Here is a 26769-nt window from a genome sequence, read left to right as displayed (position 1 = left end):
TGAAAAGTGTAATTAAGATGTTTTGTATAGGCCATAAACCAATCCTAACCCGTTCAGCTCAAATTAATCAGAAATTAATCACAGATTATTCAGAAATCTCATGCGAACCTCAAGTTGAAGAGTTCTGGGTTCTAAGATGCTGAAACTGTTAAACTTTAATTATCGGCTGAAGCAGCAGATTGAACATTCAGACACTTTATTGATTAAATTAAACATGATGATGAATAAAACATGAAACAGTTTTTGGACTTTCCCAACACTTTGAATGAAAAATAAAAAGTTTTTTCTCCTGAACAATGTCTGATCTGGGATCAGTACCCGCTTGCAGACGTTCGGCCCCTGATGCGGACTCCGGCTTCCTCTCTGAGGTAACCATGGTAACCGGGGACGGCGCCTTCAGGTGTCGTCGTGGGACTGCAGGTAGACGGGTTTGGCCTGCTTCCGGAGGCGCTGCTGAGCGCGCAGCCGCCTGCCCCGCTGCGTGGCCAGACCCAGAGGAGGCAGGTAGGTCTGCGGGCAGAACCGGGCCGTCAGGACGCATTCCTGATGCATTCACAACCCGGCCAGTAGGGGGCGCTTACTCACCGCTCTGGGGTACGGATTCCTGTAATGCAGACCTGAACAGAAAGAGGCTGATTTTAACGTTTCATTGTGAAATCAGGCCTGTTGCAATAAGCAATTAAGCAATTAATTGCTTGAAGCTGGATGATAAAAAAATCATTTTGTTTCCTGAGACTTCATAATTCATTTTATTTGTCGTTTCTGTTGTTTTGTTTATTTTAGATGTTAAAAATGTCGTAAAAACTCTTTTACTTTGTTTGTTCTACCCTGTTTGAAATGAGCAGAAGTCGTGACTGAATCCATCCTCACCTATTTCTATCCTGGCTTCACATTCCTCTATGCATCTCCTTATGGATTCTGGATCTGTGAGCTGAAAACCGCAAGAAAAGTTAGAAAGAAACAATAAATCCATAATATTATATGTAAGGACAGGCAGTGATCAATATCAATACTGAATACATCTGAGAGAATCTTCCATAATATTCCATGTTGGTGGATTCAACTGACTCTCTCACTCTTTGGTTGCCTAGCAACAACCTTCTGGTTTCCCCACTTTGCCTCATAACTGCTAAAAAATAAACAACATGTAGAGAAAACTGGATTAAACAGGAAATGACACGAAGCCAGTTTGGCAGTATTCGAATTATTTAAAACAAAAAACTAATCAATAATTATCGACATCGGCTGAATATCAAATGTTTATTTCATGATTTGTTTTTCAGCCAGATCATCCAGCTCGAAGCAAAGTAATCATAGTTAACTAAAACTAATGAAATAATGAAAAGTGACATTGAGAAAACATTTTTGTTAAATGAAATAAATAAAAACTGTAACTAATGTGGAAAAACTATAACTGGAACTATATCACATATTTATAAAAATAACTGAAACATATTGTAATTATAGAAATAACATCCTTAGTTTTTGTGTTTATGATTTATTTATTAGCCTTTCAAAGTGATGTGCAACACACAAGCAGTTGACATCATCAGGCGACTAACTGCTTTTCTTTTAGTCCAGAAAAAGGCGACAACAAAAAGTTTGGAGAAAACACCAGAGTCAGTCGGCTGTTGAACAATAATTGAACACATTTTTGGAAAATGGTGCTAAAACTAAACAATACTTAACAAATAATAACTAATGAAAACTACCAAACATATTCTGAAAACTAATTAAAACTAACTGAATTAAAGAAAAAGTCATAATGAAATAAAAATATAACGTAAAACCAGCAGCTGCTGTTCCCACCGGCTGGTTCTGCCTGAACAGAGACCGGGCCTCTTGCTCGATGTACCGCCTCTCCGCCTCCGAGTCGCTCGCGGCGCCGGTCTGGGCCTGCCAGGCCCGGGCGATCCGAAACACCCGGATGTAGAGAGATAACACGGTGGAGCGAGAGGACACCGCCATCTGGGCCTGAGGAAAGCAGCCAGGAAGTAACCAGAACCGCCTTAAACACGGGAACCTGCTGCGACTCTCACAGCATGTAGCTTTTATTAAAAATATCTTTTTTCATAGTTTGTTTAAGCTGTCACCAAGTCATGACTGTTTGGTTCCAGACAGAGAATCTGGGAAAAGATCGGTCTCCTCTGCTTTCTCCTAGTGCTAATTAGAAACAACCAATCAGGGCCAGGAGGCGGGGCTTAGAGCTGTCAATTATCCCCCACTCTCTATAATACAGTGAATGCTAAGACTAATTAGCATAGCCACCAATGATGGCAGGTACAAAGTTTTCCTGTATATTAAGTCATTTCTCCACCATTAGCACATTTAGCAGTGAGTTCACAAGGATGATTGACAGCACTAAGCCCCTCCTCCTTATGGCTCTCATTGGTTGCTTTTGGTGCATTTTTTCAGATGGCAATAGTGGAGGAAGTGGAGGAGATTGAAGTTTTCACAGATTATCTGTGTCCTAACAGTTTAAACAAATATGTAAAAAACCTGTTTTATAAAAGTTTCGTACTGCAGCTTTAACTGACGGTTTAATTCAGTTATTTATATATTTCTTTACCTTTATACTGGAAAGTTAGACATCTGCTAGATTTCAAAAACAAGATATCTAAAAACGGTCTCACTCCACGTATTAGGAAATACCTTAAACATGTCTAATGTTGGCTCAAAAATGTAAAACGTGACAGCCTTTCATTTGTTTAGCTGTTCGTTATTTAACACGTTTGTCTCTGCAGGGTAAGTTTAAATATTAATGTGACAGAAAACAAACATTTAAATGCAGAATTATGTGAAATTATTTGACCCTTACAAACATCCTTAGTTTCACACTTAAAGGCCTTTGATCAAACAATGTTTGATAAGAAACTATGAAATTACAATAAACCCAAAATGCGTTTTTCAAGCACTGATGTTATTTCTTAAAGAGAAAAAAACAACAACTAGCTTCTACTTGAACAAGTTCATTTCCTTACATAAATTATGAATTACATGTGATTAACAACTAATTTTGTTCTGATTACTGTCTGTAGAAGCTTGAAGTTCTTTAAAGAGAAATTGTCTGACAACATAAGTTAGGATAAAAGATTTTATAATGTAATATCTGCAAAAATAATTGGCATTTGTGGAATTTTATTAACGTCACAAATGAATTTTAAACTGCAAAAATGAGTCAAGTATTTTCCCTCTGAACAGATTTGTTGATTTTCCTTTTCTGTAATGGAGGAAATAATGACCAATCCTGAGCATCCTCTTCATCAGACTACTTTACAACAACAGTCTTCAGTCAGAAGCTTCGTCAGAGCTGCTGTAGCACAGACCCCTACAGGAGATCCTTGTAGCTCACAGCAATCTCCATCTACAGCAATTCTGTGAAGAACCTTGAATAATACGAGTTACAAAATTTAATTTCCTTGTGGTATAAATAAAGTATTTTTGAACGGAATATGAATAATAGCTGATATTTTCATTGCTACTTTACTTGGTTGGTGTTTATGACTCGGTTACAGCTACTGAAGGAAATCTAGTCGACATAAAATGTTTTTGTTCATCACTTATTAAATATTAAATTTTAAACTGTTGCATAACCACTGAAGATCTCCTCGGAAGGTTATAAAACACCCTAAAATAATCCCGTTGCAAATCTGGATCCTGTTCGCTTCACCGAAATGAACCAATTCAGCCGAACTTCGCTCCTAAACATATATTTTAACATATTTTAGAAAGATAACAGCGTCTCAAATAACAGACCTGAGCTAAGATGCTAACAGCGATGTTAAAGAGTCATAGTTTATTTTTAAATTACATAATTTATTCTTATTTAAAGCGTAAAACGCGACCTTACCTTTGTTTTTAAAGCGGTGACATGGTCGCTGGCTGATGACGTAGTCTTAAAGCAACAGTGCTCGTGAATTCGCATTATGTCACTAAAAAGTTCATTTATTTTAAACTCCATCCCTGAGTGAAACTATAGATTAATTCCACACAGACAGATGTTTTCAGGCCTTTGTTTCTACCAATTATGATGAAAACAAAACATTTAATATTAGGATATTACAACAGAAAGGGAAGAAAAATAGACCACAATATGAGCCTAATAAGGACTGAAACTGAAGTTTTCAGATGATACAAATACGTAGTTATTCTGATATGAGATGTTGACAAACTAAGCTGAGACTTAAATTGAGTTTCTTTCACTGAAACAAAAAGTGTTTCTCACTCCAAATCAAAACCCACCTGATTACTTTATTCATTCTCCATCTGATGGATTATGGAGATCACAAGTTTTTGTGTTTTATGATTAATTATAACTATTGAGATCATATTAGCACCCAATATATTAAAGCAACATGCCAGTTTAAAAGAAATTTTAATCTCAATGTGTATTTCCAATAAAAGATACATATAAATAACAACAATAAATAGTTGTTATTTTTCAAAAGGTACGCTTTACCTACCACATAAAATGGCAGATTGTAATTTATTGTGCATGATTTTAATTAAATAAGAAGTGTATATATTTCAGTTCAGTTCAAAAATACTTTATATTAGCAAAGGCTATATTTAGTGTCATAATTTCTGGGGTGCTGTGTGTGAAGTTACACAGTGAAATACTAGTAGTAATTATTTGGTTTATTTAGCCTGTCTTAAAGAAAAAAATGTGGGTGTTTATTTTTCAAAGTCTTATATTACTCCTACATTTATGAATCTCAGAGTTCCAAAATAAATATTTAATTAACAAGATAAATCTTTAGGTAAACTAAATATCAATTAAAGACTTTAGGAATCGATTACTTAGAACACAACTAAATGTTGAAGTCTAAGCTAAATATTTAGTTTGTAAACTAAATTTTTAACTCCAAATTTAAAAAGTATTTTTCTTACAAAATTTCTACTTTCTCCTAACATATAAATATGCTAAATATTTATGTCACAAACTAAATTTTTAGCTTTCAAATTAAATATTTAGTTAAGAAACTAAATATTTAGTTACCAAATTGGAGGTAGATATTTAGTTTTAAATTAAATATTTAGTTCTCAAATAAATCTCTATTTTTCTAGCTAAATATTTATCTCCAAACTAAAAAATGAGATTAGACCCAAATATTGAGCTTGCTAAAGAGGAAGCTTACCAGAGTCAGTTGCTTGTTCAATAATAATCAGTGTATACATATGCACAATACTTTGATATTCTTGCATTCTGCACTTTAAAAATGCAGAAAAAACTAAAGCTACTATTACAACGAGTAAAAAATAAACTTAAAGACTAAATAATATTTAATCAAATCTAGCAAACACGCTCTACAAAACCAATTAAAACTAACTGAATTAAACAAACAAAAAGTCACAACTAAATTAAACTAAAGTATGTGACCCCTAACTATTATAACCCAGGAAGGTGCCAGAGAGAACCGGGCCCCAGATTGTGGGTGCTCGGCCCTGTTGGATGGAGATCAGCTGTTGGCTGCTGGAGGCAGGAAGTGATGCAGGAAAATGTCTCTAATGTTGCTGCGCTCAATGACTAGAAGGGGAAGCACAAAGAAATAAGCAGCGTTACTCCGAGTTTCTCTTTTCTCACACTGAACTCGACTCCAAATGGACTCGAAGACAAACTCCGACTCTCGGAGTTTTCGCGTATTTTTTTCCCTAAAACAGAAAAATAATCAACTTTGGTGTTAAAGTTTTCTTTCGCCTGCTGTCCCCGCTAGTTAGCTAGCTCTCTACGAGTTTTTGCTCCACTTCGGGGTTTCGAAGAACTTCTTTAACTTCTTTGTTTCTTTTTTTAACCCTCTTTTTCGGAATGATGTACATTGAAACCACTCAACACGTAATTTTCCGGAAAGGTGAGTCTTTTTCTGTCGGATATTTGCGAGCCGCTAAGGAGCTAGCTTAGCCGAGGCTAAGCTGTAGCTGCGTCGCCGCCTGGGCCAGGCTCTTCAGATGGAGATGTTTAAATGTCCTCCCGACCAATCATGGATTATTGATCAGCAGCTCCTCAGCGAGTAATAACTAATTTAGCTCGTAACAGCATAGAGTGTCGCCTTTACATCGGATTAAAGGCGCTGTTTCCATCTCGTTTGGGATGTTTTTGCTGTTAGAATCACTCGGTTTTGCTCGTCTGTTTCCTTTTTAAACCAATCTTAACTTCCTAAAACCACGTAAAAGATGATTTCTGATCAAAGTGAGCCGCTGACAGCAGTATTGCAGATGTTAAATGTTGACATTGAAACTGTGCTTTGACTCGGACAGATTTCAGACCAGCTAATCCGGTTAAACTGATGTCTGGATGAGTTGCATGGTGCTGGTTTGTTGTGGATAAAAGTAGGCCTCCAGACGTCCAGGCTGGCCAGTTCAGGACTGAGGCAGGCTTGTCTCTACATGCCCGGTGCATTGATCACTGCGAGTTATCCTGGATACCTTTAAATGTGTCTGCATTGGCGTTTCTAGAAGGGGGCCAACGGGAGGCCAGCGCTCCTCTACTGAGGAGAAATTATTAAATTCATTTCTTATTATGACATTTGTAAACATTTCTAATTTACTTTTTGTCCCAGTTTCATTTTTTACTGTTTGAGTTTTACTTTAACAATGGAAAAAATGAAGGTGTTGCACTTTTTCAGTTGTATTGAGACAGAATCACAGTTTTCATCTGCTAGATCAGAGCTCATACTAGTGACTGTCTCACCTAATGTTAAGTGATGAAATGCTATCCTTTGATTTATTTTGTTCTGGGCCCCATGGCTGTAAACGCTGAGCTATCTACCTTAAAAATAAGGTCTTATTTTTTTCATATCAAATCTGATTTGTTTTATTTTTCTCATTTTTTTCCAAAGAAATTACTAATGATAGCAAATATTTATTTCAATCATTCCTTCTGGGAGTTGACATAAATTCAAAGTCCAACTAGATTCAAACTGTGAAACTAGATGGTTACCCTAAACTATGGAAGCCCATTGGGAAAAAAAGTATTTTTAAAAACTGTAATGTAATTTTTAAAAACTGCAAATTTGATTGAGCTATAAGATCGGTTCCTGGGCCCCCTGGTAACTTGGTCTTGGACCGCCTCTGTGTATCAGGAATGGACCAAACCACTGCTAATCCAAAACAGACTAGAGCTGAGCTTTAACAGCAACTTGATGTGTAATTAATAGCATGTGTTTGAGCTATGAAATGTGTAAGATGTTAGGAAGGAAACCTCAAACTTGAGACATAGAAAATTTCTTAAAACCACACTGTAAGTTAGATTTAAACCAGTAATAATGTTTTTTTGAGAGGTTTAGGGTTGAACTGTGGCTAAATGACATCCAGAGGGGAATATTCCCTGCAGGGTTGGGAATGATGAGGTGTCCCGTTCTGCTTATGACGACAAGATAATGTGTCTTTGCAGCGTTGCTGATATCAAGGTCGCAATGATGGAGCAGATTTGAAAGACGATGCCCTCTGAAAGACTTTATGTAAGTATCATCATCATCTTCGTCTCATTCAGCTGAAACACACTGGCTGTGATTACAGCCTAACAGTTCCCTAAAAGATGCAAGTAATAAATGCTTATCATCAGTTTTACATGATATGAATCCCTTTCTGTTACTTTATGTTAAAAAACACGTCCAGCTTTCTGAAGTCAACTGAATGGAAAACTGTCTCCTTGTTCTTTAATCCCAGAATAAATTCAGATTTTCAGCCTCAAACTTCACATCTTTTCTGCAATGAATAAGTAAACAAACTGATTAATGTTATCAATTATTTTAGTAATAAAGGAATCTATTAATTATTATGACGATTAATAAAGTAAAATATTGGTAAATATGGCTGAGCCAGCAGTAATATCAAATATCAATACTTTTATCAATTTTTAGATCTGTGCATTCCTAAAAAGTAATTTTCTTTATCTTAGAAAATTAACCTGTAACATTAATAGCTTATTTTTAAGTACAAAAATCTGAAATTATATCCAATTTAATAATAAAAATAATAAAGCAGCAGGCTCACAAAAACACCAGTTTTTAATGTATCTAATGTCAGTCAATCTAATAAGCTAAGATGGACAAAGGTTTTTTCTTTAGGTAACTGCAGGCACAAATACTGTCCTAGAACAAAACATTTGATTTAAATCTGGCTTCTTCAGGACAAAAGACACTTAACTAAGAGTCATTTATATAATCCAAGCTGCACACAGTGACTGAATTAAATCATGTTTTCACATTTACTGATATTTTTTGATGCTCTCATGGAGAAAATGGTAAAAATAGCATTTCTGATAATACTGTCAGTTTGTTTTTAATTTAACATTAAGGGGCAGCATTAGGTGTTTTCCAGGTACAAAGTGCCATAATATAACATAGTCAAGTAATGGTTACCTTCAGTTGTTATAAAACTCCTTTATATATAAAATATGACTTAAAACAAATTTGACTTCCTGATTTAACACCTTGAAATTGGGCCTTTGTCTATTTAAATCTCCTGCTCTTTCTGAAGCTCCGCCTCCAGGAAGTCGTCCCAACACGGCTCCTCTATTAACCCTTTAATGTTTTTGCCAGCGTTGCTCTGAGCAGCAGCTCCTATAACAAGCTCAGCAGATGTTTGCTAATTGCTGCTGGCTAGTCTGAAGGAGCTGAGTGGGGGTGGAGCTGCGCCTCGAAGGCGGGGCTAGGTCCATCCAGGCGTTTTAACAGCTGAATGGTTGCTATGGTGATTAGAGGATTTCTTAAACATTGAGGCAACGCTCCAGGTTAGTTTTTGAATTGGGAAGAATATTAAAACATAATAAAATATCAAAAAAGTAGATTTTAAAAAAAATGATACTGGCCCTTTAATATAAATTTATTGAGACAATAAAGTTCTTATCATAAGAAGTTAATGATAAATGATCATTTCTGACCCCTATCCTTCATCCAATCTGACCAAAGTGGAAAGGTTTGTGGTTTTAGTTCGGTAAAATATAAAATGTTTTGGTTGCAAAAGTATTCTGGATGAACTTTTGCAACCAAAGTTGAGCAATCTTGATGTTTCATTGGTTCGTTGCAGAATGTTTCCCAGGAACGGCTCTGAATCACGGATTAGGTCCAACCAGCGGAACCACATGATTAATCCGGCCTTGATGCAAACCCACATCTAAACGCAGGAAACTCCCAGCATCATGTTGCAACATTAATGATTAAAATCCGTTTTATGACTCCAGGCTTTATCTGCGTTTGTCTGGAGCGCGGCCAGAACCCGCCGAGGAAAACCTGAATCATCTGTTCGGTGAACGAGCCGAAACGCTGACGGCTCCAGGAAGCTCCAAGAACTTAAACAGAAACAGTGTTTGGGTCGCTGCTGTGGGTGAAAAACATTCCAAAACGTGGGAACGTCGTGATTTAATCCCATAATAATCCCACAGATAGGATTATTTACGTTTTGTCTGTTTACCCAAAGCCATTGTGTTCTGATCTGAAATCTGGAATCCACATATTAAAATCCTCATTGTTTATTTCGGCTGATTGTTTTCTGGGTAAAGAAATCAGGATCTGCTGGTAGTGCGAGAATCAGACGCCTAATTCTAACATTTCTGGGATTATTCCAGAGAAATTATCCAACTAAAAGCCACCAATTCTTTCAAAGAGACGAACAGATTAATGGACGATGTGAGGATGAGATTTTAGTTTCTATATTAATATTTTTCTGGGACATAAACTTGGAGGATTCTCCTCCTTCAGGAGATAAAACAGAAAAGTAGTTATTCCTCTGTTTTGATCTCAGATGATTCAGATTTTGTTTTTGCTACATCACTACACATTAAATATATCGCAGTATTTTTAAATAACATCGGAAATTTTAAAATAAATTTCAGAAATTTTCTAGAAAAAACTTTTTTTAAGCTAAATTTTTGACTTCTCAAACTCAACATTTAAATTTTTTTTGACAGAAATTTACTCTGAACATGATAAATTAAAATAATCTCAATAATTTCCATTCATCCATCCATCCATCCATCCATCTTCTTCCGCTTATCCGAGGTCGGGTCGCGGGGGTAGCAGCTTCAGAAGGGAGGCCCAGACTTCCCTCTCCCCGGCCACTTCTTCTAGCTCTTCCAGGGGGAATCCCGAGGCGTTCCCAGGCCAGCCGAGAGACATAGTCCCTCCAGCCATAGTCTTTCCATTCTGATGATTATTTTTCTGAAGAGTTACTTTGTTTCCATAGACTTCATCATCAACTTCATTAAATGTTTTTTTTTACTTTGTCTTATAGTTTTTGTTGTTTTGTTTTGGATATTTAAAATGTCTTCCAGTTTCAGTGTTTGGTACAAGAACAGGAAACCTGAATTATTACGCCCCTGTTTTTATTCCAGTTAAAACAATATTACTGTTTGTTAATAATTTTTGTCCAGCAGAATCGTTATGGTGACGGTCTCTGGTCTGCTTGCCCTCCATGTTGAATCTCTGTAAACAATAAGGCTGAAAACAGTAACACTAAATAATCGTTTCATATCAGCGTGTTGATAATTATTACACTTTTTGTTTGAAATATGTGAAAAACCAAATCCTTCCTGTTTCATTCACAGTTTTCACTCTAAGCTGTTTTAATTTTTATGCAATAATCTGCCTCTGCCCAGTTACCCAGCAGGTTGTTGCTAGGCAACCAAAGAGCGAGAGAGTTGATGCTACCACCTAGCTTAGCTAGCAATGACTAGTCTTTCCTCTGCCTACATCTCCCAGAATGCTGTGCGGTTCTATCAGACATTGATCACATGTTTATTGTGATATATATTATTATTTATTTATTGTCCAAACTTGCATCCAGCTAGAGAGATTCAAAAAATACTTTATTGATCACAAAGAGAAATTAAAGAATAGGATAGATCAAAGGGTTAAAATGGCCTAGTCCAAGCCCAGACCTAAATTCAGTGAAGTTGATGTTTTTCTCCTTTTCTCTTTCAGGGTTTTTAGGTTCGACAGTTGAAGCTTTGGTAGATCTGGGAAAGGTAGGTCTGTTGTTTTTTACTCTGAGTGAATAAAGAGATTGACTGTAGAGATTCCCAGCATGCACCTGTTTGTCTCTCAGGCCTGAGGGTATGTTGAGGCACCTCGTCCGGCTAGAGAAGAGGTGTCTGGGCGGTTCGGACGGGGACTGACGTCGAGGAGGACAGAGACGAGAGACATGGGCCAGTGTGTCACCAAGTGTAAGAACCCGACGTCGTCTCTGGGCAGCAAGAGCGGAGATAAGGACAGCGCGTCCAAGTCCCACAAGCGAGTCGACATCGCCAGCGGCGGCGTGCACAAAGACGACTGCAGCGCCCCCTCTGGCAAATCCACCAGCGAGCTGCTGAATGGCACCAAGGCCTTAGAGGTTACCATGGAGACGCCCGTCATCTCCGCCGCCATGAGGGAGCCGTGCAGGGAGGACGGCGACGGGCTGTCCATGGCGCGCATCGACGAGCTGTTCGCGTGCTACAAGGACGAGCTGGAGGACGCCATCTTGGAGGAGGGCATGGAACGGTTCTGCAACGACCTCTGCGTCGACCCGGCCGAGTTCCGGGTTCTGGTTCTGGCCTGGAAGTTTCAGGCAGCCACCATGTGCAAGTTTACACGGTACGGTGCCAAGGTCGTTTTAGCGGGTTTCCCTGGGTTTCATCAGCCTGGCGGGCACCCAGTCTTTAATTACACCCCGCCAGGCTGAGCTCTGCTTGTTTGCTTATTTTATGTTTGTGTTAAGCCATTTGTTGAAAATGTCTTCCAATAACCTGATGGTATTTTTACATTTACTGTCAATTTTGTAAATTTTTTAACTTTAAAACGCGGCAGGCGCCTCCACCGCCGGGCGCCTCCACCGCCGGGCGCCTCCACCGCCCAGAACTGTTAAAACCCAGAACTGTTTAGACCCAGTTATGGTGACGTGTGATGGACTGATGCGCTAAATTTGCTCCTAAATCATTTAAAATCTCCGTTATTTTCTCTGTTGCTCATCATGCAGAATAAATCCAGAGCCCAAAAATTTACTGTCTAAAACTCGGAAAGAAATCTTGCAAATGGAAACGATTGAGCTTATTTTAATTTATCTTACATTTAATTGTTTTATTGGAACTAGAACGTTTTAACTTTAAAACAAAAAAACACAATAAAAACTCAAATGAATGTTGCATTTTTCCCGCCTGGTGATTAAGATGTTGCTTTTTTAGCTGAGGTCCAGGTTCACTTGGATGCTGCTGTTGATTCTCACACCAGATGTAAACAGTTGTTCTGTGTTGACCCTCCCCCACCAGTTGCTGAAGCGAGGTGAATAGAGCTGCTGCGTCTCTTGCTTCTCATTCAGAGGATTTTGCGCTGCATTATTAAGCTCTGCTAACTGAAGCACTTCACCATGTTTCTGCATAAAAAGCCCAGAGATTAATTTTTATTTCTTAAAATGAAGAAAGACGAGTTTTCCAGGCTGCTGTTGGTGGGAGGAACAGCCAGCAGCTTTTCTGCTATTTATTTGGATAAAACTCAGTAATGTTTTCTGGGACGTTCATTAAAAAGTCGTTTAATCTTAGAAACAGTAAAATTGAACATTTTTGCTGCTGTTAAACTTTTTCTACCTTAAAACCAACCAAAGCCTCTTCAGTACATTTTGCTGTTTTGAGGTTTTTGAACAATCTGGTCATTTCATGACTTCATTCTCCTAATTTTGACTAATTTCTTAATATTATGATGTTACCTGTAATTTTACGACTTTATTCATAATATTATCATTTTATTCACATAAATCTACAACTTTATTCTCATAGCATTACAGCGTTATTGTTGCACAACTTAATTTTCATAATATTAGAACTGAATTCTTCCTGTAATATGACTTCACCCTGGTAATTTCAAACATGTTTTTGGCTGTAATATTTTGTGGTGAATTTTTCATTCCTGTTGTTTTCCAGCTGAACGTTGCAGACGCTTTGTGTCCTTCCTGCTCTCATCCTCTGCTCTGGTTTCTCCCCATCAGGAAGGAGTTTGTGGAGGGCTGTAAGGCCATCGGGGCGGACAGCATCGAGGGCATCTGCTCCCGCTTCCCCTTCCTGCTGCTGGAGGCGCAGGGCGAGGAGAGCTTCAAGGACCTGTACCGCTTCACCTTCCAGTTCGGCCTGGACGCCGACGAGGGCCAGCGCTCGCTGCAGCGCGACATCGCCATCGCCCTGTGGCGCCTCGTCTTCACGCAGGACACGCCGCCCGTCCTGGAGCGCTGGCTCGACTTCCTGGCCGAGAACCCGTCGGGCGTGCGCGGTATCTCCAGAGACACCTGGAACATGTTCCTGAACTTCACGCAGGCCATCGGGTCGGACCTGAGCAACTACAGCGAGGACGAGGCCTGGCCCAGCCTCTTCGACACCTTCGTGGAGTGGGAGCTGGAGCGCCGGAAACGAGAGGAGGAGACGGCGGCGCTGACGAGGGACGAGGAGACGGACTGCCCCGCCTCAGACGGGCTGGACGCCGAGGGAAGCCGTGGCGCACAGACGTGGGGGGGCCACTGACCTCAAAACGCCAGATATTTTTATCAGAGAGGAAGAAAATGATCTATAAGTGAAGCAGACTTCTGGGAATTATTAGTATTACCATTTCAGCTTTCGGTTTTGCTCCTGTTCGGTTCCTGCACTGCAAAAACACAAAATCTCACCCGTTGATTTTGGTCGAGTTTCTACTACAAATGTCTCAGTACGCCTGAAATAAGAGAAAACTGGCTTATACCTAACTTTGTAGATCAATATAATTCATTAATATTAATGAAAATGTGCTTGTTCCATTGGCAGATAATTTCACTGTTAAGAAGACATTTTATGAGTGAAATAAGAGAAATAATCTACATCTGATCAGTTTTAATGAATTACTTACTGAAAACAAGCTCATATCCTGGTGACATTTTACTGAAGTCAGTTTTGTATTTTCCTAAGTAGGGCTGAAATGATTAATTGTGATAAATTATTTGATTATTGTAATAATTGATCACAATTGTCCTGATTAATTGAAGTTATTTTCCTTATTTTTTACTGAGTATTTTTGTACAGTTTCTACCAGACAAAAAGAAAGCGGCAAATATTTTACTACACTTGAACTAAGACAAACTCTGTAGCTTGTTTTAAGTCAGTTGTTTCTTAATGTTGATGAAAATAGTATTAGTTTCACTGACAGATAATTTCACAGACATTTTGAAATAATCCAGTACCTTTTCATTGACATCAATGATTTTATTTTTTACTGAAAACAAGCTCATATCTTTCTGAAATTTTAATTAAATCAGTTTTGTTTTATTTGAAATATTGCTGAAATGATTAACTATGATTAATCGATTATTGTAGTAATCAATTAACCATGATTAATCTAATTAATCAGTTGATGTGTTTTCTTTCTTACCAAATATTTTGTCTGGTTTCTAGTGCAGATATCTTGGTACACCTGAAATGGGACAAAACTAACTTAAAAATAACTTTTCATGAAGATATGAGCTTGTTTTTAATCAATTATTCATTCCTATAGACGGAAAAACTAGCAGATCATTTCACTTTTTCCCATGTTATGTGAAATAATCCAGTACATTGTTATCAATGTTAATGAGTTATTTACTTAAAACAAGCTCCTATATCTTGATAAGCTTAAGTAGCTAGTTGTGCCAGTAGAAACTAGAGCGGCATTAATTGGTGATATTGTGTTTTTTTGCAGTGAGCTCCAGTTTTCTCCTCTTCAAAGGGCTCTGTTCTTTTAAGCACTTCTTCTATTTAAGTTATTGTTTTATCCTCTCATGTTTGTAGTCGGTAAACAGGCTCCAGTTGTTGCGTTGCTCAGTGAAGGTTTGGGCTGAAATCTCCTCGCATGTCCAGCTCCAGATTGGCGCCGCAGTGTCTGACGGGTTGATCGGTTCTGGATTTAATTCTGGCATTTCGACGCAGAAGCATCACTTAGATTTGTTTTTCTCTCCCCACTTTCTTCAAATATAACTAAATTGGCGTCAAATATTTGTGCAACGTTTGTGCCGTTAATAAATATTAATAAATGAGGAGATCAAAGGTCAACCGGCCCCAACATTTACAAAATCTAACAGACTTTGTATGCAGGGAATATTTTACCTGCACAAACATGGTGAAATGAATTTATACAAATTATTTTTGGATTTGTTTGTGGACACATTGGGAAACGTTTTTAAAATTATAACAGACATTTTTGCTGCACAGTTGATTGACACAGTATTTTTATTTTGTTTGATTTCCTCAATGCGGACCAGCTGGTTGACCTTTCATAACCTCTGGAAACATTTATTAAAATCTTTAAACACTGTAAAAATACTAACTTTTACCAAGTATTTTTTTGTCTAGTTTCTGGTGCAAATTTCTTAGTACAATGTAAAAAAAAAAAGTAACTTTTCAGCAAGAAATAAGAGCTTGTTTTATGTTAATAATGCCTTGATGTTGATGAATTTAACTTTATTTAACTTAAGACATTTTCCCAGGTTTTAAGTAAAATAACCTGCCAGTCGAACCAGAACGTTTTCATCAATATTAAGGAATTATCTTTAAGCAAACCTTTACATTTTGCTGAAAAGTTTTTTATAAGTTAGTTTTGTCTTGTTTCGAATGCAGTAAGATATTTGCACTAGAAACTAAACCTAAAATACTTGGTGAGATTTTGTTTTTGCAGTGCAACGTTTGTAATTGAAGCAATAAAACATCAGATGTTATATTCCTTTAATCAAAAACTAAACCTGTTGGTTAAAAATAAATAAATTTTCAGGTTTAACTGCAGAAATGAAATCTTTCCACTCATTCCTGGTTTAGTTTCTAGTACAAATATTATTACAGTTGAAATGAGACAAATGAGTGGCAGATTATTTCACTTTTAACGAGACATTTTCTCATGTTATAGGTGAAATAACGTAGCAGTGGAACTAGAACCTTTTCATCAATGTTAAGGAATTATTGACATAAAACAAGCTCCTATAAATAGCTGAAAAGTTACTTGTTGTAATAATATATTTGCCAGAAACTAGACCAAAAATCAGTTGGTAATATTTTGTTTTTGCAGTGAAATGACGAAAATGTTTGCTGCTCAAATGTTTAATTTGAAGACGGGAGGATTAATTTTTATTGGTTTCAAATCGAGGTCGTTTCCATGGTACCAGCCTCATCCTGTTTTTATTTTTTTCTCCTGATGTTGATGTCCACCATCTTTCAAAGACAGCAGAGAGACGTCGGCTTTCTTCTTCTGCAGGAACTAAAAGCTAGGATTTGTGGGTAATTTATGCAGAAACTCAGCCAGGAGTTTCCAAAGTAAAAGATAAATAAAAAATGAATAATGCGAATACTAATGCTGCTGGCTGCTCAGACCAACGGCCCGCTGATTTGCTGTACTTGAATGCTTTGCACAGATCGATGCTAACCACATGATTACTGTTCAGACTGAGCTGAATTAGACCTGCTGGGTGGTGAAGAGGATGTGACGTCATAAAGATGGTGGCCACTTCCTGATCTGTTTGGTTTACATCTAATATGGTTTTATTTCAAGCCCACTTTTTTATAAGAAATGTACTGATTTATAATAAATAAAAACAGTGTTGAATTTTTGACCTTAAAGGCCTGGGCGAGTTTATACTGGATGGATGGATGGATGGATGGATGGATGGATGAGAGGTGTAGAGGTGTGCAGCATCCATCCATCCATCCATCTGTTTGGATGAATGGTTCATATCATCCATCCATAGATATGAATTTGTACCGCTGGCGCCGGGAGGGTCGGTGGGCGTGTCCAACGCTGATGCGGCTCTTCTGATTGGCTGAAATCTCTCCTGGTAACCGACCAACACACGAGACGTTAAAAAATAAAATAAAAAACTCGGGATTTATTTGACGGATAAAGTTAGGCTTTCTATATCTTGTAAGTATTTCTATGTTTATCAGAGCGGAAACAGTGAAGTTATATTTGGGTTTTTATGAACATTTAGAGCTGTTGGGTGTTCAGGTTGTTATTAGCTGCAGCGCTAGCTGTTTGCTAACAGGTTTTAACCTCGCCTGTCAGATTTAATGTGTAATAAATGAAACTCGGTAAACAAAAAGAAAAAAGCTTGGTTGTATTTGTAAATAAATCAGGTTTTATTAATGGTGAAAACGCGTAATGAGCTCGTTCAGGGTCGGGCTGACCAGATGTGCTGATGCTAGCCAAGCAGCATCGATGCCTCCCACATGAAACCGTTAAATTCAGGTTGAATTCAGGGCTCCTGTCGTGGTTCACCTGGGGGTTTTATTCCGTCTCCTCCTGCAGGGAGAACCAGACTGAGCTCCGGGTATTACAGAAACCTCCATGATCTCCGGCTGGCAGGATGCGGGATCCTCCAGCAGCTGCAGGACACCATGGATAACCAGGTGACTGTTGGCCTGATTTTAGATTATTACTCCTTATTCTCTATGATCCAACCAGGGATCAATGCACTGATGCATGCCTTGGTATCTGTTCTCTATCACTAACACCTAATTTCTTTCTTCTACTCTCTCCTGACGCTTCAGATGCTGTAACTATTAGCCTAATAGAAACTGAGTAAGACCTTTGATTTATTTCCATTGTCATGTGTTATGGTTGTAAGAATCACATAGCATGGGTTTCAGGTGACTATTATGATGTTAAATATTTAGCAAAAAGGTATTAATATACCTTTAACATGTTGGAACAGGGCCGGCCCGATTCATATGCAGGTTAAGCGGCTGCTTAGGGCCTCCACACCACCAGGGGGCCCCCAAGAGCACCGCTGTAGCATGATAAAATAAATGTATTCATGTTAAAAATAACATTGACTCATACAAACTAAGTGCTATTACACATGGAAGAACAGTTTGCACATTGTTCTAATAGTTGTTGTACAAATAATGGTTAATTTCTTCCTGTTGATGGCAGCTGCCCTCTGGGAAAATATACGATTTCAAATGTGTTTTCTGTAAACTTAGAGTTTATCAGCTGATGTTACTTTAAATAATGAAAATAATGTGGGACACTTAAATACCACTCTGCATTTCAAAATTCAGATAGTTATGATTTTAGTTTGCTACTCCTTTAAGGTTAAAATTAAAATCCATAATAGCTCTGAGATGATGTAAGCTAAGTACAAATGATGCTAATGATAGCAGGTCTGCTGCACACACAGAGGAGCTTAGGAATGATAACGCATCTGATGCTGACATGCTGGCTTTTGGGCCCCAAAAAGGCTTGGGCCGGCCCTGCAGAAAATAATTACCTGCCACACTTTCTGGTTTTAATTTGTATGAAAAATTATAAGCTGAGTATCATTTTCCTTAATCTTCACAGCTGTGCTTTAAATGCATTAAATCTGAAGAAAATCCCTTCAGGTTTGGTTGTAATGTGATAAAAACGTTGAATCTTCTGGAAGCTGCTGAAGCTTATTTTGATGGTTTCGGGTTTTATTCTGGGTTTACCACAGGAAGCAGCTTGAACCTCAACGCATCATGACTGATGTTTGTGTTTTGGTGTGATTCAGCACTTCCTGCTTTCCTTCATTTCTTTTACCTTAAATTAATGCTTCTGTTTTGATGTTGCCGACATTAAAATAACCAAATTAAAGCCATAAAACTTTAAGGTTTTAGTGCTATAACACATTCTTTCTGCTCTTCCTGTCAGATTTCTTTCTGTAATCATCATCCAGTCATTCAGCCTGAGTCTGTAGACAATGTGCTCCACAGACCTAACCTGTATGGTGAATATGAATGAGTGAATTAGGGTGAATAGTTTCCTTCGTTGTGTTTCTGTGGTTAAAGGGGAGAAAAGCGTGCCGAGAGGCGGAGCTGGCCTCTGCTGCAGATGAAACTCTGGATGAATATTTAATCGGCCTCCAGCAGAAAAACAGGTGAAGTTTGACTGAAGGTCGGCTTGGATTTCACACAGATGCTCGACTTCATGACTGTTGGTGGCGCCTGGTTGTTTCTCCTCTTAGGAACGAGGCATGAATGTGAACGTATGAAAATACAGGAACAGTATTCCTCCAGAAAAAAATACCTGTCTGTCTAGGAATTTTCTTTATAAAATCTAAATTTTAAATAATTTTTAGCATATAATAAATTATTTATAAATATGATTTTCTTTAGATTTATATTTTATTTTTATTAATTATTCAGATTTTTTATATTACTATGCATAAATGCTTCAGCAAGGTTCTGCTACAGAATCATGTTGGATTATTTTCAGAGCCAGAATTTCATTTAAATAATTATGTAGCTTTTAAGGTGATAAAAATTGTAGCTCACTTAATATATATACTGTATATATATATATATATATATACAGTATATATATAATTTTTTATATTTTCCACTGTAATTGACTCGATTAAATGTTGCAGTTAGGATTCAGTTAGTTAATTACCTAAAGTTGATGTTATTTCTCTGACCAGAGCTCTGCGCCGCCTCAGGGTGAAAGGTCGGCGGGAGGTGGAGCTGGAGCGGCTGGAGGAAGGATTTTCCATTTACTTTAATGGAGCGAACGCCGAGGCGAGTCGGAGGAACAGCAAGGCTTCCAGAACCGCCTGCTCTCTGCCGGACCAGAGGGCTGCAGGTCCGGCTGCTGCTTTAACAGGAGTTACATTTACCTTTTCTATCTGATAGAAATAGATTTATGAACAGACTGCTGTCCTTTTTTATCATAGTCTTGTTTTAGGTCAGGTAGATTAACCCAAATCATTTCTGTTTGCTAAATGGCAGCATAATGAGAGGTTGTTTAAAGTTTGAGGTGTGTGTAAACCTCGAGCTGCTCTGTGGCGTTGCTGCCTGAAGCAGGAGCTGCTGTCTGTTTTCACAGCTGCTGTCCTGCAGCATATGGACCCGGTTCTGACGGCTGCCCAGCTCTGAGCGCCGGCCCGGTGAATCAACGATAGTGACAGCTTTTCATTTCCTTCTGCTCCTTCCTCTCTGCACTGACCACCGTCTGCATTAGTGACGCTGTTTCCTGTTCTCTGTGGATGAAGTCATACTCCTCTCTGACTCATCTGCAGACGTCTGCAGGAGCGCCCACCAGCTAGCCGAGCACAGCGGGATTCTGGGACCTGAGACGAGCCGGAAGAGGAGTCAGACGGCGCCGGAACGCGTCCGCAGGAAGGAATGGGTGCAGGTACGAACCAAGGTTACTACAGTTAACTAAAACTAACCAGATAACCAACACGGAAAGAGAGAAAGCATTTTTGTGAACTGAAATAAATAAAAACTGTAAATAATGAGAAAAATCTGTAACTTACTAGAATCAGAATGTATGTTTATAAAACTAAAACATACTGACACTGTAGATGTAATATCGTTTGTTTTTTGTTTATGAATCTATTGATTAGCCTTTCGAACTGATGTGAAATAAGCAATTAAGGTCATTTGTTGGCAGATTACGGCGCTCCGTACTCCTCACTCTTACGCTGAACGACGACAGCAAAAGTTTGGAGAAAACTCCAGTCAGCTGGTTGTTCAACAATTAATATGTTTTTTGAAAATATTCATTACGTAACTCAGGTAATCACAATACAATACTTCTGCACCTGAAAATGAACCAAAGTATGAAAAAGTTCAAACTATTTTAACCCTGGTGCAAAATCCAAAAGTCAAAGACAGAAGTGAGTAGAGGAGCCAAAAACCTTAGCAAGAAAAGTAAAAAGTATCCGCCCAAGAAATGACTAAAGAGAATATTTGGTGAGAAACGACTCAAACGAGTAACTGATCAAAATATCCAGCATTTAACATTTAAAAATTACATCATCAGGCGGACTAAAAATATAAAATTATGTGGAAATTTTAGTGTTTTAAAGACAAAAAGTGAAAACTATTACAAAATAACAAAAATCAGGCAGAAGAAACTTTTTTCCAAATCAGTTTCTTTCAAAAAAAACAAAAAAACTTATGAAACTTTAATAAAAACTGCAGGTGTGTTTCTGGTGAATATTTTATTAAAATAAAATATTTTAGTTTAATGAAGAAAATTAAACTAAAATCTTCATTCAGTGAAGTTACAGAAATTTTACTCAAGTAAAAATAGCAACACATCATAATAAAATGACTGGAGTTAAACTAGAACGTGCAGCGTAGAACAACCAGCGTAGAACATACAGCGTAGAACGTACAGCGTAGAACGTACAGCGTAGAACGTGCAGCGTAGAACGTGCAGCGTAGAACGTGCAGCGTAGAACAACCAGCGTAGAACGTACAACGTAGAACGTGCAACGTAGAACAACCAGCGTAGAACGTACAACGTAGAACGTACAGCGTAGAACGTACAGCGTAGAACATACAGCGTAGAACAACCAGCGTAGAACGTACAGCGTAGAACGTACAACGTAGAACGTGCAGCGTAGAACAACCAGCGTAGAACGTACAACGTAGAACGTACAGCGTAGAACGTACAGCGTAGAACATACAGCGTAGAACAACCAGCGTAGAACATACAGCGTAGAACGTGCAGCGTAGAACGTGCAGCGTAGAACGTGCAGCGTAGAACGTACAGCGTAGAACGTGCAGCGTAGAACGTGCAGCGTAGAACGTACAGCGTAGAACGTGCAGCGTAGAACATGCAGTGTAGTACTTTCTAGTTTTAAATGTCCCTGGTTTCTCTCCGGCTGTGTCCAGACCTTCATCTCCTCTTCATGCAGGAATCTGTTGAGATCCGGACAGAGGACGGCCTGAGAGTGAAACTCTCCCCTGATTTACGCTACTCTGAGGATTTCGAGCCGTATGAAAGCGTAAACATGGAGGTAGACGGGAGATTCCCTGTGGCGGCGTCGTGTTTTATTTAGAGGAAGAGCCGCGCCTGAGATGCAACTGTCTGTCCTAATTAGCATCTCTATCTCCTCCATTTTCCTGTCTTTCTTCCATCCCCGGTGTTGCGTGCAGAGGTCCGGCCAGCGCTCGCCATGTAGAGATTCCTCCAAGCTTCAGCGCTCCTTCAGCTGCAGGCCGGAGGTCCAGGGCGGCCCGGCCAACCCGGAGCACAGCGAGAAGGTTCTCCTCAGCCTGGAGGAGGTGAAGGTGAGGAACCGTCTGAATTTGGTTCGTGTTTTCAGACAGTTCAGCTGCAGCGCTGCTTGGGTGCATGCCCCAGCGTTCTGATGTTCAGCTAAACGTCTGCGGTTGTGGAGCAGGTTTTGCGTCGGAGCCTGGAGGTCAGCATGCGGCGGAGCAGCCGAGGCTCGGCGGGGGAGGAGTCGGACGAGGAGTGGATCGAGGAGCAGATAGAGAGGGAGGAGAGCACCGAGAGCCTGGATGAGCTCGGCCTGCCGCTCTCCAAATCATCCAAAAGCTCACGGAAGAGCGAGCCCAGCAGTCCGTTCGACCCCGCCGACCTCATTGTTCTGGACTTTGGACCGTCGCATAAAGGTAGCTGCAGCTGGAGCTTAGAGAAACGACGACTGGGTCCAAATTGGGTTCTAATGAGGCTTTAGAGATGATCCTTTTATTTCCAAGGTGAGGAATCGTTCAACAGAAACCTGAAGTGATTTTTGAAAACAAGGACCGACTCACTGGAAAATTTGAGCAAGGCTAGAAAAACATTAATTTAAATTATGAGAATAAATAAATAAATTAAACTTGTGAGAAAAAAGTCTTAAGAGAATAAATTAATATTACAGGGAAAAAGTAAAAATAATGTGAAGCAAAAGTCAAAATACAAAAAGTCATAATAGTACGAGAATAAAGTAATATATGAGAAAAGTTGAAATAAGAGAAAAAGGTTGTAATAATAGGAGATAAAAGGTTCAACCTCTGAACTTCTGATCCTTCACAGATTATTGGAACTTTTTGCCCCTTGGAAAAGAAACTGAGCAGATGAATCATTTAAATCCCAAACTGGGAACCTTCATGACCATAATAAAACTTTTCAGATGTTGGATTACCAGTAGCAGTTTGTCTTGGATGGAAATAAATGATGCTTATTCTGAAATATTTTCCTCTTTCTTTAGGGCGTAAGATTGAGCGTTCTCTGTCTGCGAGGAGGAGAGAAAGCAGCGACTCGTTTGTTCCCACCAGGCCGATGTTGGTGAAAAGCAAAACGTTAGACAGGCCGCCTTCCAGCTGGGAGGGACAGAGTGAGAGTTTTAATATGAGGCTTACATTTAAACTCTATTGTTGCTATTGTTAATTATGATTTTATATATATTATTAAAGCTTTTGGAACTTGTTGTGCGATGCTGCTGTTCTATTCCATTATAAAATGTGGAGGTAAAGTTTAGATAAATTTGCATTAATAGCTCGTTTGTTTGGTGTTTCAGGGCCGAGGAGTCGGGCAGAGCGGCCGCTGTCAGCAGCCAGGAAGGCTTCAGCTGAGGAGCGAGACTCAGCCCAGGTTTTCTGCAGCGTCCGGGACGCCATGCAGAGAGAGAACTGCAGCCCTGGGCAGGGAGCCGGCAGCCGCAGCACGGTCTGACACACACACACACACACACACACACACTGACACACACTGACTGACACACACACACACACACTGACTGACACACACACACTGACTGACACATACACACTGACTGACACACACACACACACACACACACACACACACTGACACACACTGACTGACACACACACACACACACTGACTGACACATACACACTGACTGACACACACACACACACTGACTGACACACACACACTGACTGACACACACACACACACACTGACTGACACACACACTGACTGACACACACACACACAGACTGACTGACACACACACACACACACACACTGACTGACACACACTGACTGACACACACACACACACACTGACTGACACACACACACTGACTGACACACACACACACACACTGACTGACACACACACACTGACTGACACATACACACTGACTGACACACACACACGGACTGACACATACACACTGACTGACACACACACACACACACTGACTGACACACACACACTGACTGACACACACACACACACACTGACTGACACACACACACTGACTGACACACACACACACACACACACTGACTGACACACACACACTGACTGACACACACACACTGACTGACACACACACACTGACTGACACACACACACACACACTGACTGACACATACACACTGACTGACACATACACACTGACTGACACACACACACTGACTGACACATACACACTGACTGACACACACACACACACACTGACTGACACATACACACTGACTGACACACACACACACTGACTGACACACACACACACACACTGACTGACACACACACACTGACTGACACATACACACTGACTGACACACACACACTGACTGACACATACACACTGACTGACACACACACACACACACTGACTGACACACACACACTGACTGACACACACACATACACACTGACTGACACACACACACACACACTGACTGACACACACACACTGACTGACACACACACATACACACTGACTGACACACACACACACACACTGACTGACACACACACACTGACTGACACACACACACACACACTGACTGACCCAGCAGGGCGTCGCTGGGCGTCAACCTTCCACCCTTTGAGTAGAAACTATGGATGCACGTTGTTGATCAATAAGTTAATATAAAGTTGACAGATCTTATGAAATGACTTCTGATTAATTGATAGGTGGTAATTTTCTTAAAAACTGGAGTCTATTTCTATAACAAATGAATAATTGTTTTCATCATATGTTGAATTTAAAAAAAAAGAAATGTAACATTATTTTGAGTCAGCATAATTAAATACTGCTTGAATAAACATTAAATCGTGGTTTTCTCACATTAAACCCAGACATATTTTTAAAAAATATAACAAGACACAAAACTCTAAGGTTGCTGAATAGAAAAATAAAATAATGTGATATATGAAAGACGTAATTCCCTGTGAATACAGAGATGTTCACACAGACTGTTGTTGCTCTGAAAGGAAGTTAAAACTTTTCTCCATGAAAGCATTAACTCAATATAGTTCTGAAAACCAACTTTGCATCATGTTCATTTTTTCTGTCACGTCAGTAACATTTGAGTTTGACGTTAACGGAGCTCCGTCATGAATGAAGCGCTATTAGAAGGTGAAACTGAAGGAGTTTATATTCACAAACAGAACAGCGTAAAGTTGTTTTTCTAACCCTGTAGTGATGTGTCGGTCGTGAACGATCCGGCTCTAAGAGCCGGCTCTTTGAAGTGAACGATTGGAACCGGCTCCACAATGGGAGCCGTTTTAGGATCCTATTTGGGAGCCAGGTTTTTTTCTACAGTACATCGCTGTCTCTCCGCCTCCCTGTCGTTGTGCTTGTGCTCTGCAAGTGCCAGAGCCGATAGTTTTTCCCCACATCGTTTTTTTTTTTTGTCCTGCGGTGCCTCGCTGTCTCTCCTCCCCTTCTCCCTCTCCTTGCGCGTTTTGCTCTTCTGCCAGAGCTAGAGCTAGGCAAGGCAAGGCAAGGCAAGTTTATTTATATAGCACTTTAAAACAGTACCACTGACCAAAGTGCTGTACAATCACAAGATTAAACAAATAAAAATCAAAATTAAAACACATCAAAACCAACAATGCAGTGACGTAAAACACTCTATATAATACATAAACATACCCAGATAAATACAGAAAAGCAGCATCTCAAACTGAATCAAAGGCCAACCGAAAAAGGTAAGTCTTAAGAGCAGATTTAAAAATTGCTAAAGAGGGGGCCTGTTTTACCAACATAGGTAAAGAATTCCAAAGTTTGGGAGCTGCAACAGAAAACGCCCTGTCTCCTCTCTGCCTCCTGGAAGTCCTCGGCACCTCCAGGTTCATTTGGCTCGCTGATCTAAGAGCTCGAGGAGGACAGTGTATATGAGAGGTTTTTTCCCTCGGTCCACTGGCCTCATGTCAAGCGTGTGCTCCACACATCTGACCAATCACACATAGTTTCAATTAATAATGTGACGGGAAAACACTGAAAAAAAAGTTTATCTCCACTTTTTTTGTGGAAACGGCAGGCAATTGGCCAAGCTGTTCGTCGGCAGGTGTTTATGTACAGACACTCAGTCAGCGATCAAGAAGCACAGAAAGAAGGGGAGTCAGTGTGAGAACTGAATAGGTGAAAATAAATGAGTGACAGAAAACGGAGCAAGATTTGGACTCATTTTAATGCTACATCAAGCTCCAGGTCAGAGTGCAGACTGTGCAAAGTCAGCATTTCCTATCTGCAGGCTCGACAAACAACCTGCACAGGCACATGCGGACATCACACGCATCGGTATTGCTATAGCATTGTTATGCGGCATTTTTACTCATCATAAGTGCTTAACAATGTCAATAATGAAACAAAATATTATAAAATTAGGTTTAAGCTATTAATTAATTAATAATGTCAAAAATATATATGGGGAGCCGTTTGGGAGCCGAAAGAGCCGGCTCTCCACAGTAAGAAGAGCCATTAGTATTGGACGCCCTCTGCTGGATGGCGTCCAAACAGACGGTTTTACGTAGTTTGTCGTTTGGAGCTAAATGTAGTGTTTTTTTCATTATATACAAATATATATATAATACACAATTACAGTAGGAAAAATAAAATAAAACCTACCCAACAAACAAGTAACTACCGTCACCTATAAGATATATAACCAAGAAATACAAACACCAATGTCAAGAGTTATAGGAAAGTGAAAAATGTACTCAAGTAAATGTAACTGGTTAGTACCCAGCTCTGGGGTAGAGCAGCTTCGTCCCATTGAAGAAGAGAGAGACGCCCTGCTAGCAGATGGAGCTAATTTGAAGCTAATAATCAATAATTAATCGTCAAACCAT

The 26769-nt window shown here is 39.3% G+C and overlaps 3 protein-coding genes across 7 annotated transcripts in view; 2 read left to right on the top strand and 1 right to left on the bottom strand.

Annotated features, from left to right (window-relative positions):
• Positions 1-179: 179 nt before the first annotated feature.
• On the bottom strand, positions 180-3917 carry lyrm1 (LYR motif containing 1). Its single transcript, XM_028026154.1, has 5 exons — positions 3853-3917; positions 1810-1977; positions 871-931; positions 586-617; positions 180-510 (listed from the first exon to the last, which is right to left on the bottom strand). Exons 2-5 carry the CDS (start codon positions 1966-1968, stop codon positions 397-399), a joined length of 366 nt encoding a protein of 121 aa, XP_027881955.1. The 5' UTR covers positions 1969-1977; positions 3853-3917; the 3' UTR covers positions 180-396.
• A 1548-nt stretch (positions 3918-5465) lies between these two features.
• dcun1d3 (defective in cullin neddylation 1 domain containing 3) lies at positions 5466-15182 on the top strand. The gene is made up of 5 exons (XM_028034989.1): positions 5466-5849; positions 7391-7457; positions 10920-10963; positions 11044-11570; positions 12955-15182. Exons 4-5 carry the CDS (start codon positions 11140-11142, stop codon positions 13478-13480), a joined length of 957 nt encoding a protein of 318 aa, XP_027890790.1. The 5' UTR covers positions 5466-5849; positions 7391-7457; positions 10920-10963; positions 11044-11139; the 3' UTR covers positions 13481-15182.
• Positions 15183-16622: 1440 nt separating this feature from the next.
• The window catches only part of katnip (katanin interacting protein), a 31831-nt gene continuing 21684 nt past the window's right edge, over positions 16623-26769 (top strand). For 4 of the 5 annotated variants that reach the window (XR_003597680.1, XR_003597679.1, XR_003597678.1 and 1 more), the window contains exons 1-10: positions 16623-16868; positions 17253-17353; positions 18755-18843; positions 19387-19547; positions 19984-20099; positions 21616-21717; positions 21857-21991; positions 22105-22339; positions 22921-23046; positions 23230-23378. Coding sequence is in view for 2 of the 5 variants with exons in the window: in XM_028034897.1 (XP_027890698.1) it covers positions 17342-17353; positions 18755-18843; positions 19387-19547; positions 19984-20099; positions 21616-21717; positions 21857-21991; positions 22105-22339; positions 22921-23046; positions 23230-23378 (1125 nt within the window). In the remaining 3 variants the exon portion in view is untranslated. The remainder of the gene's footprint in view (positions 16869-17252; positions 17354-18754; positions 18844-19386; positions 19548-19983; positions 20100-21615; positions 21718-21856; positions 21992-22104; positions 22340-22920; positions 23047-23229; positions 23379-26769) is intronic. The other variant, XM_028034917.1, reaches the window with a different exon arrangement.

This window comes from Xiphophorus couchianus, chromosome 2 (assembly GCF_001444195.1).
Source record: "Xiphophorus couchianus chromosome 2, X_couchianus-1.0, whole genome shotgun sequence".
Taxonomy (NCBI): Eukaryota; Metazoa; Chordata; class Actinopteri; order Cyprinodontiformes; family Poeciliidae; genus Xiphophorus; species Xiphophorus couchianus.
This window is presented reverse-complemented; position numbering and strand designations above follow the sequence as displayed.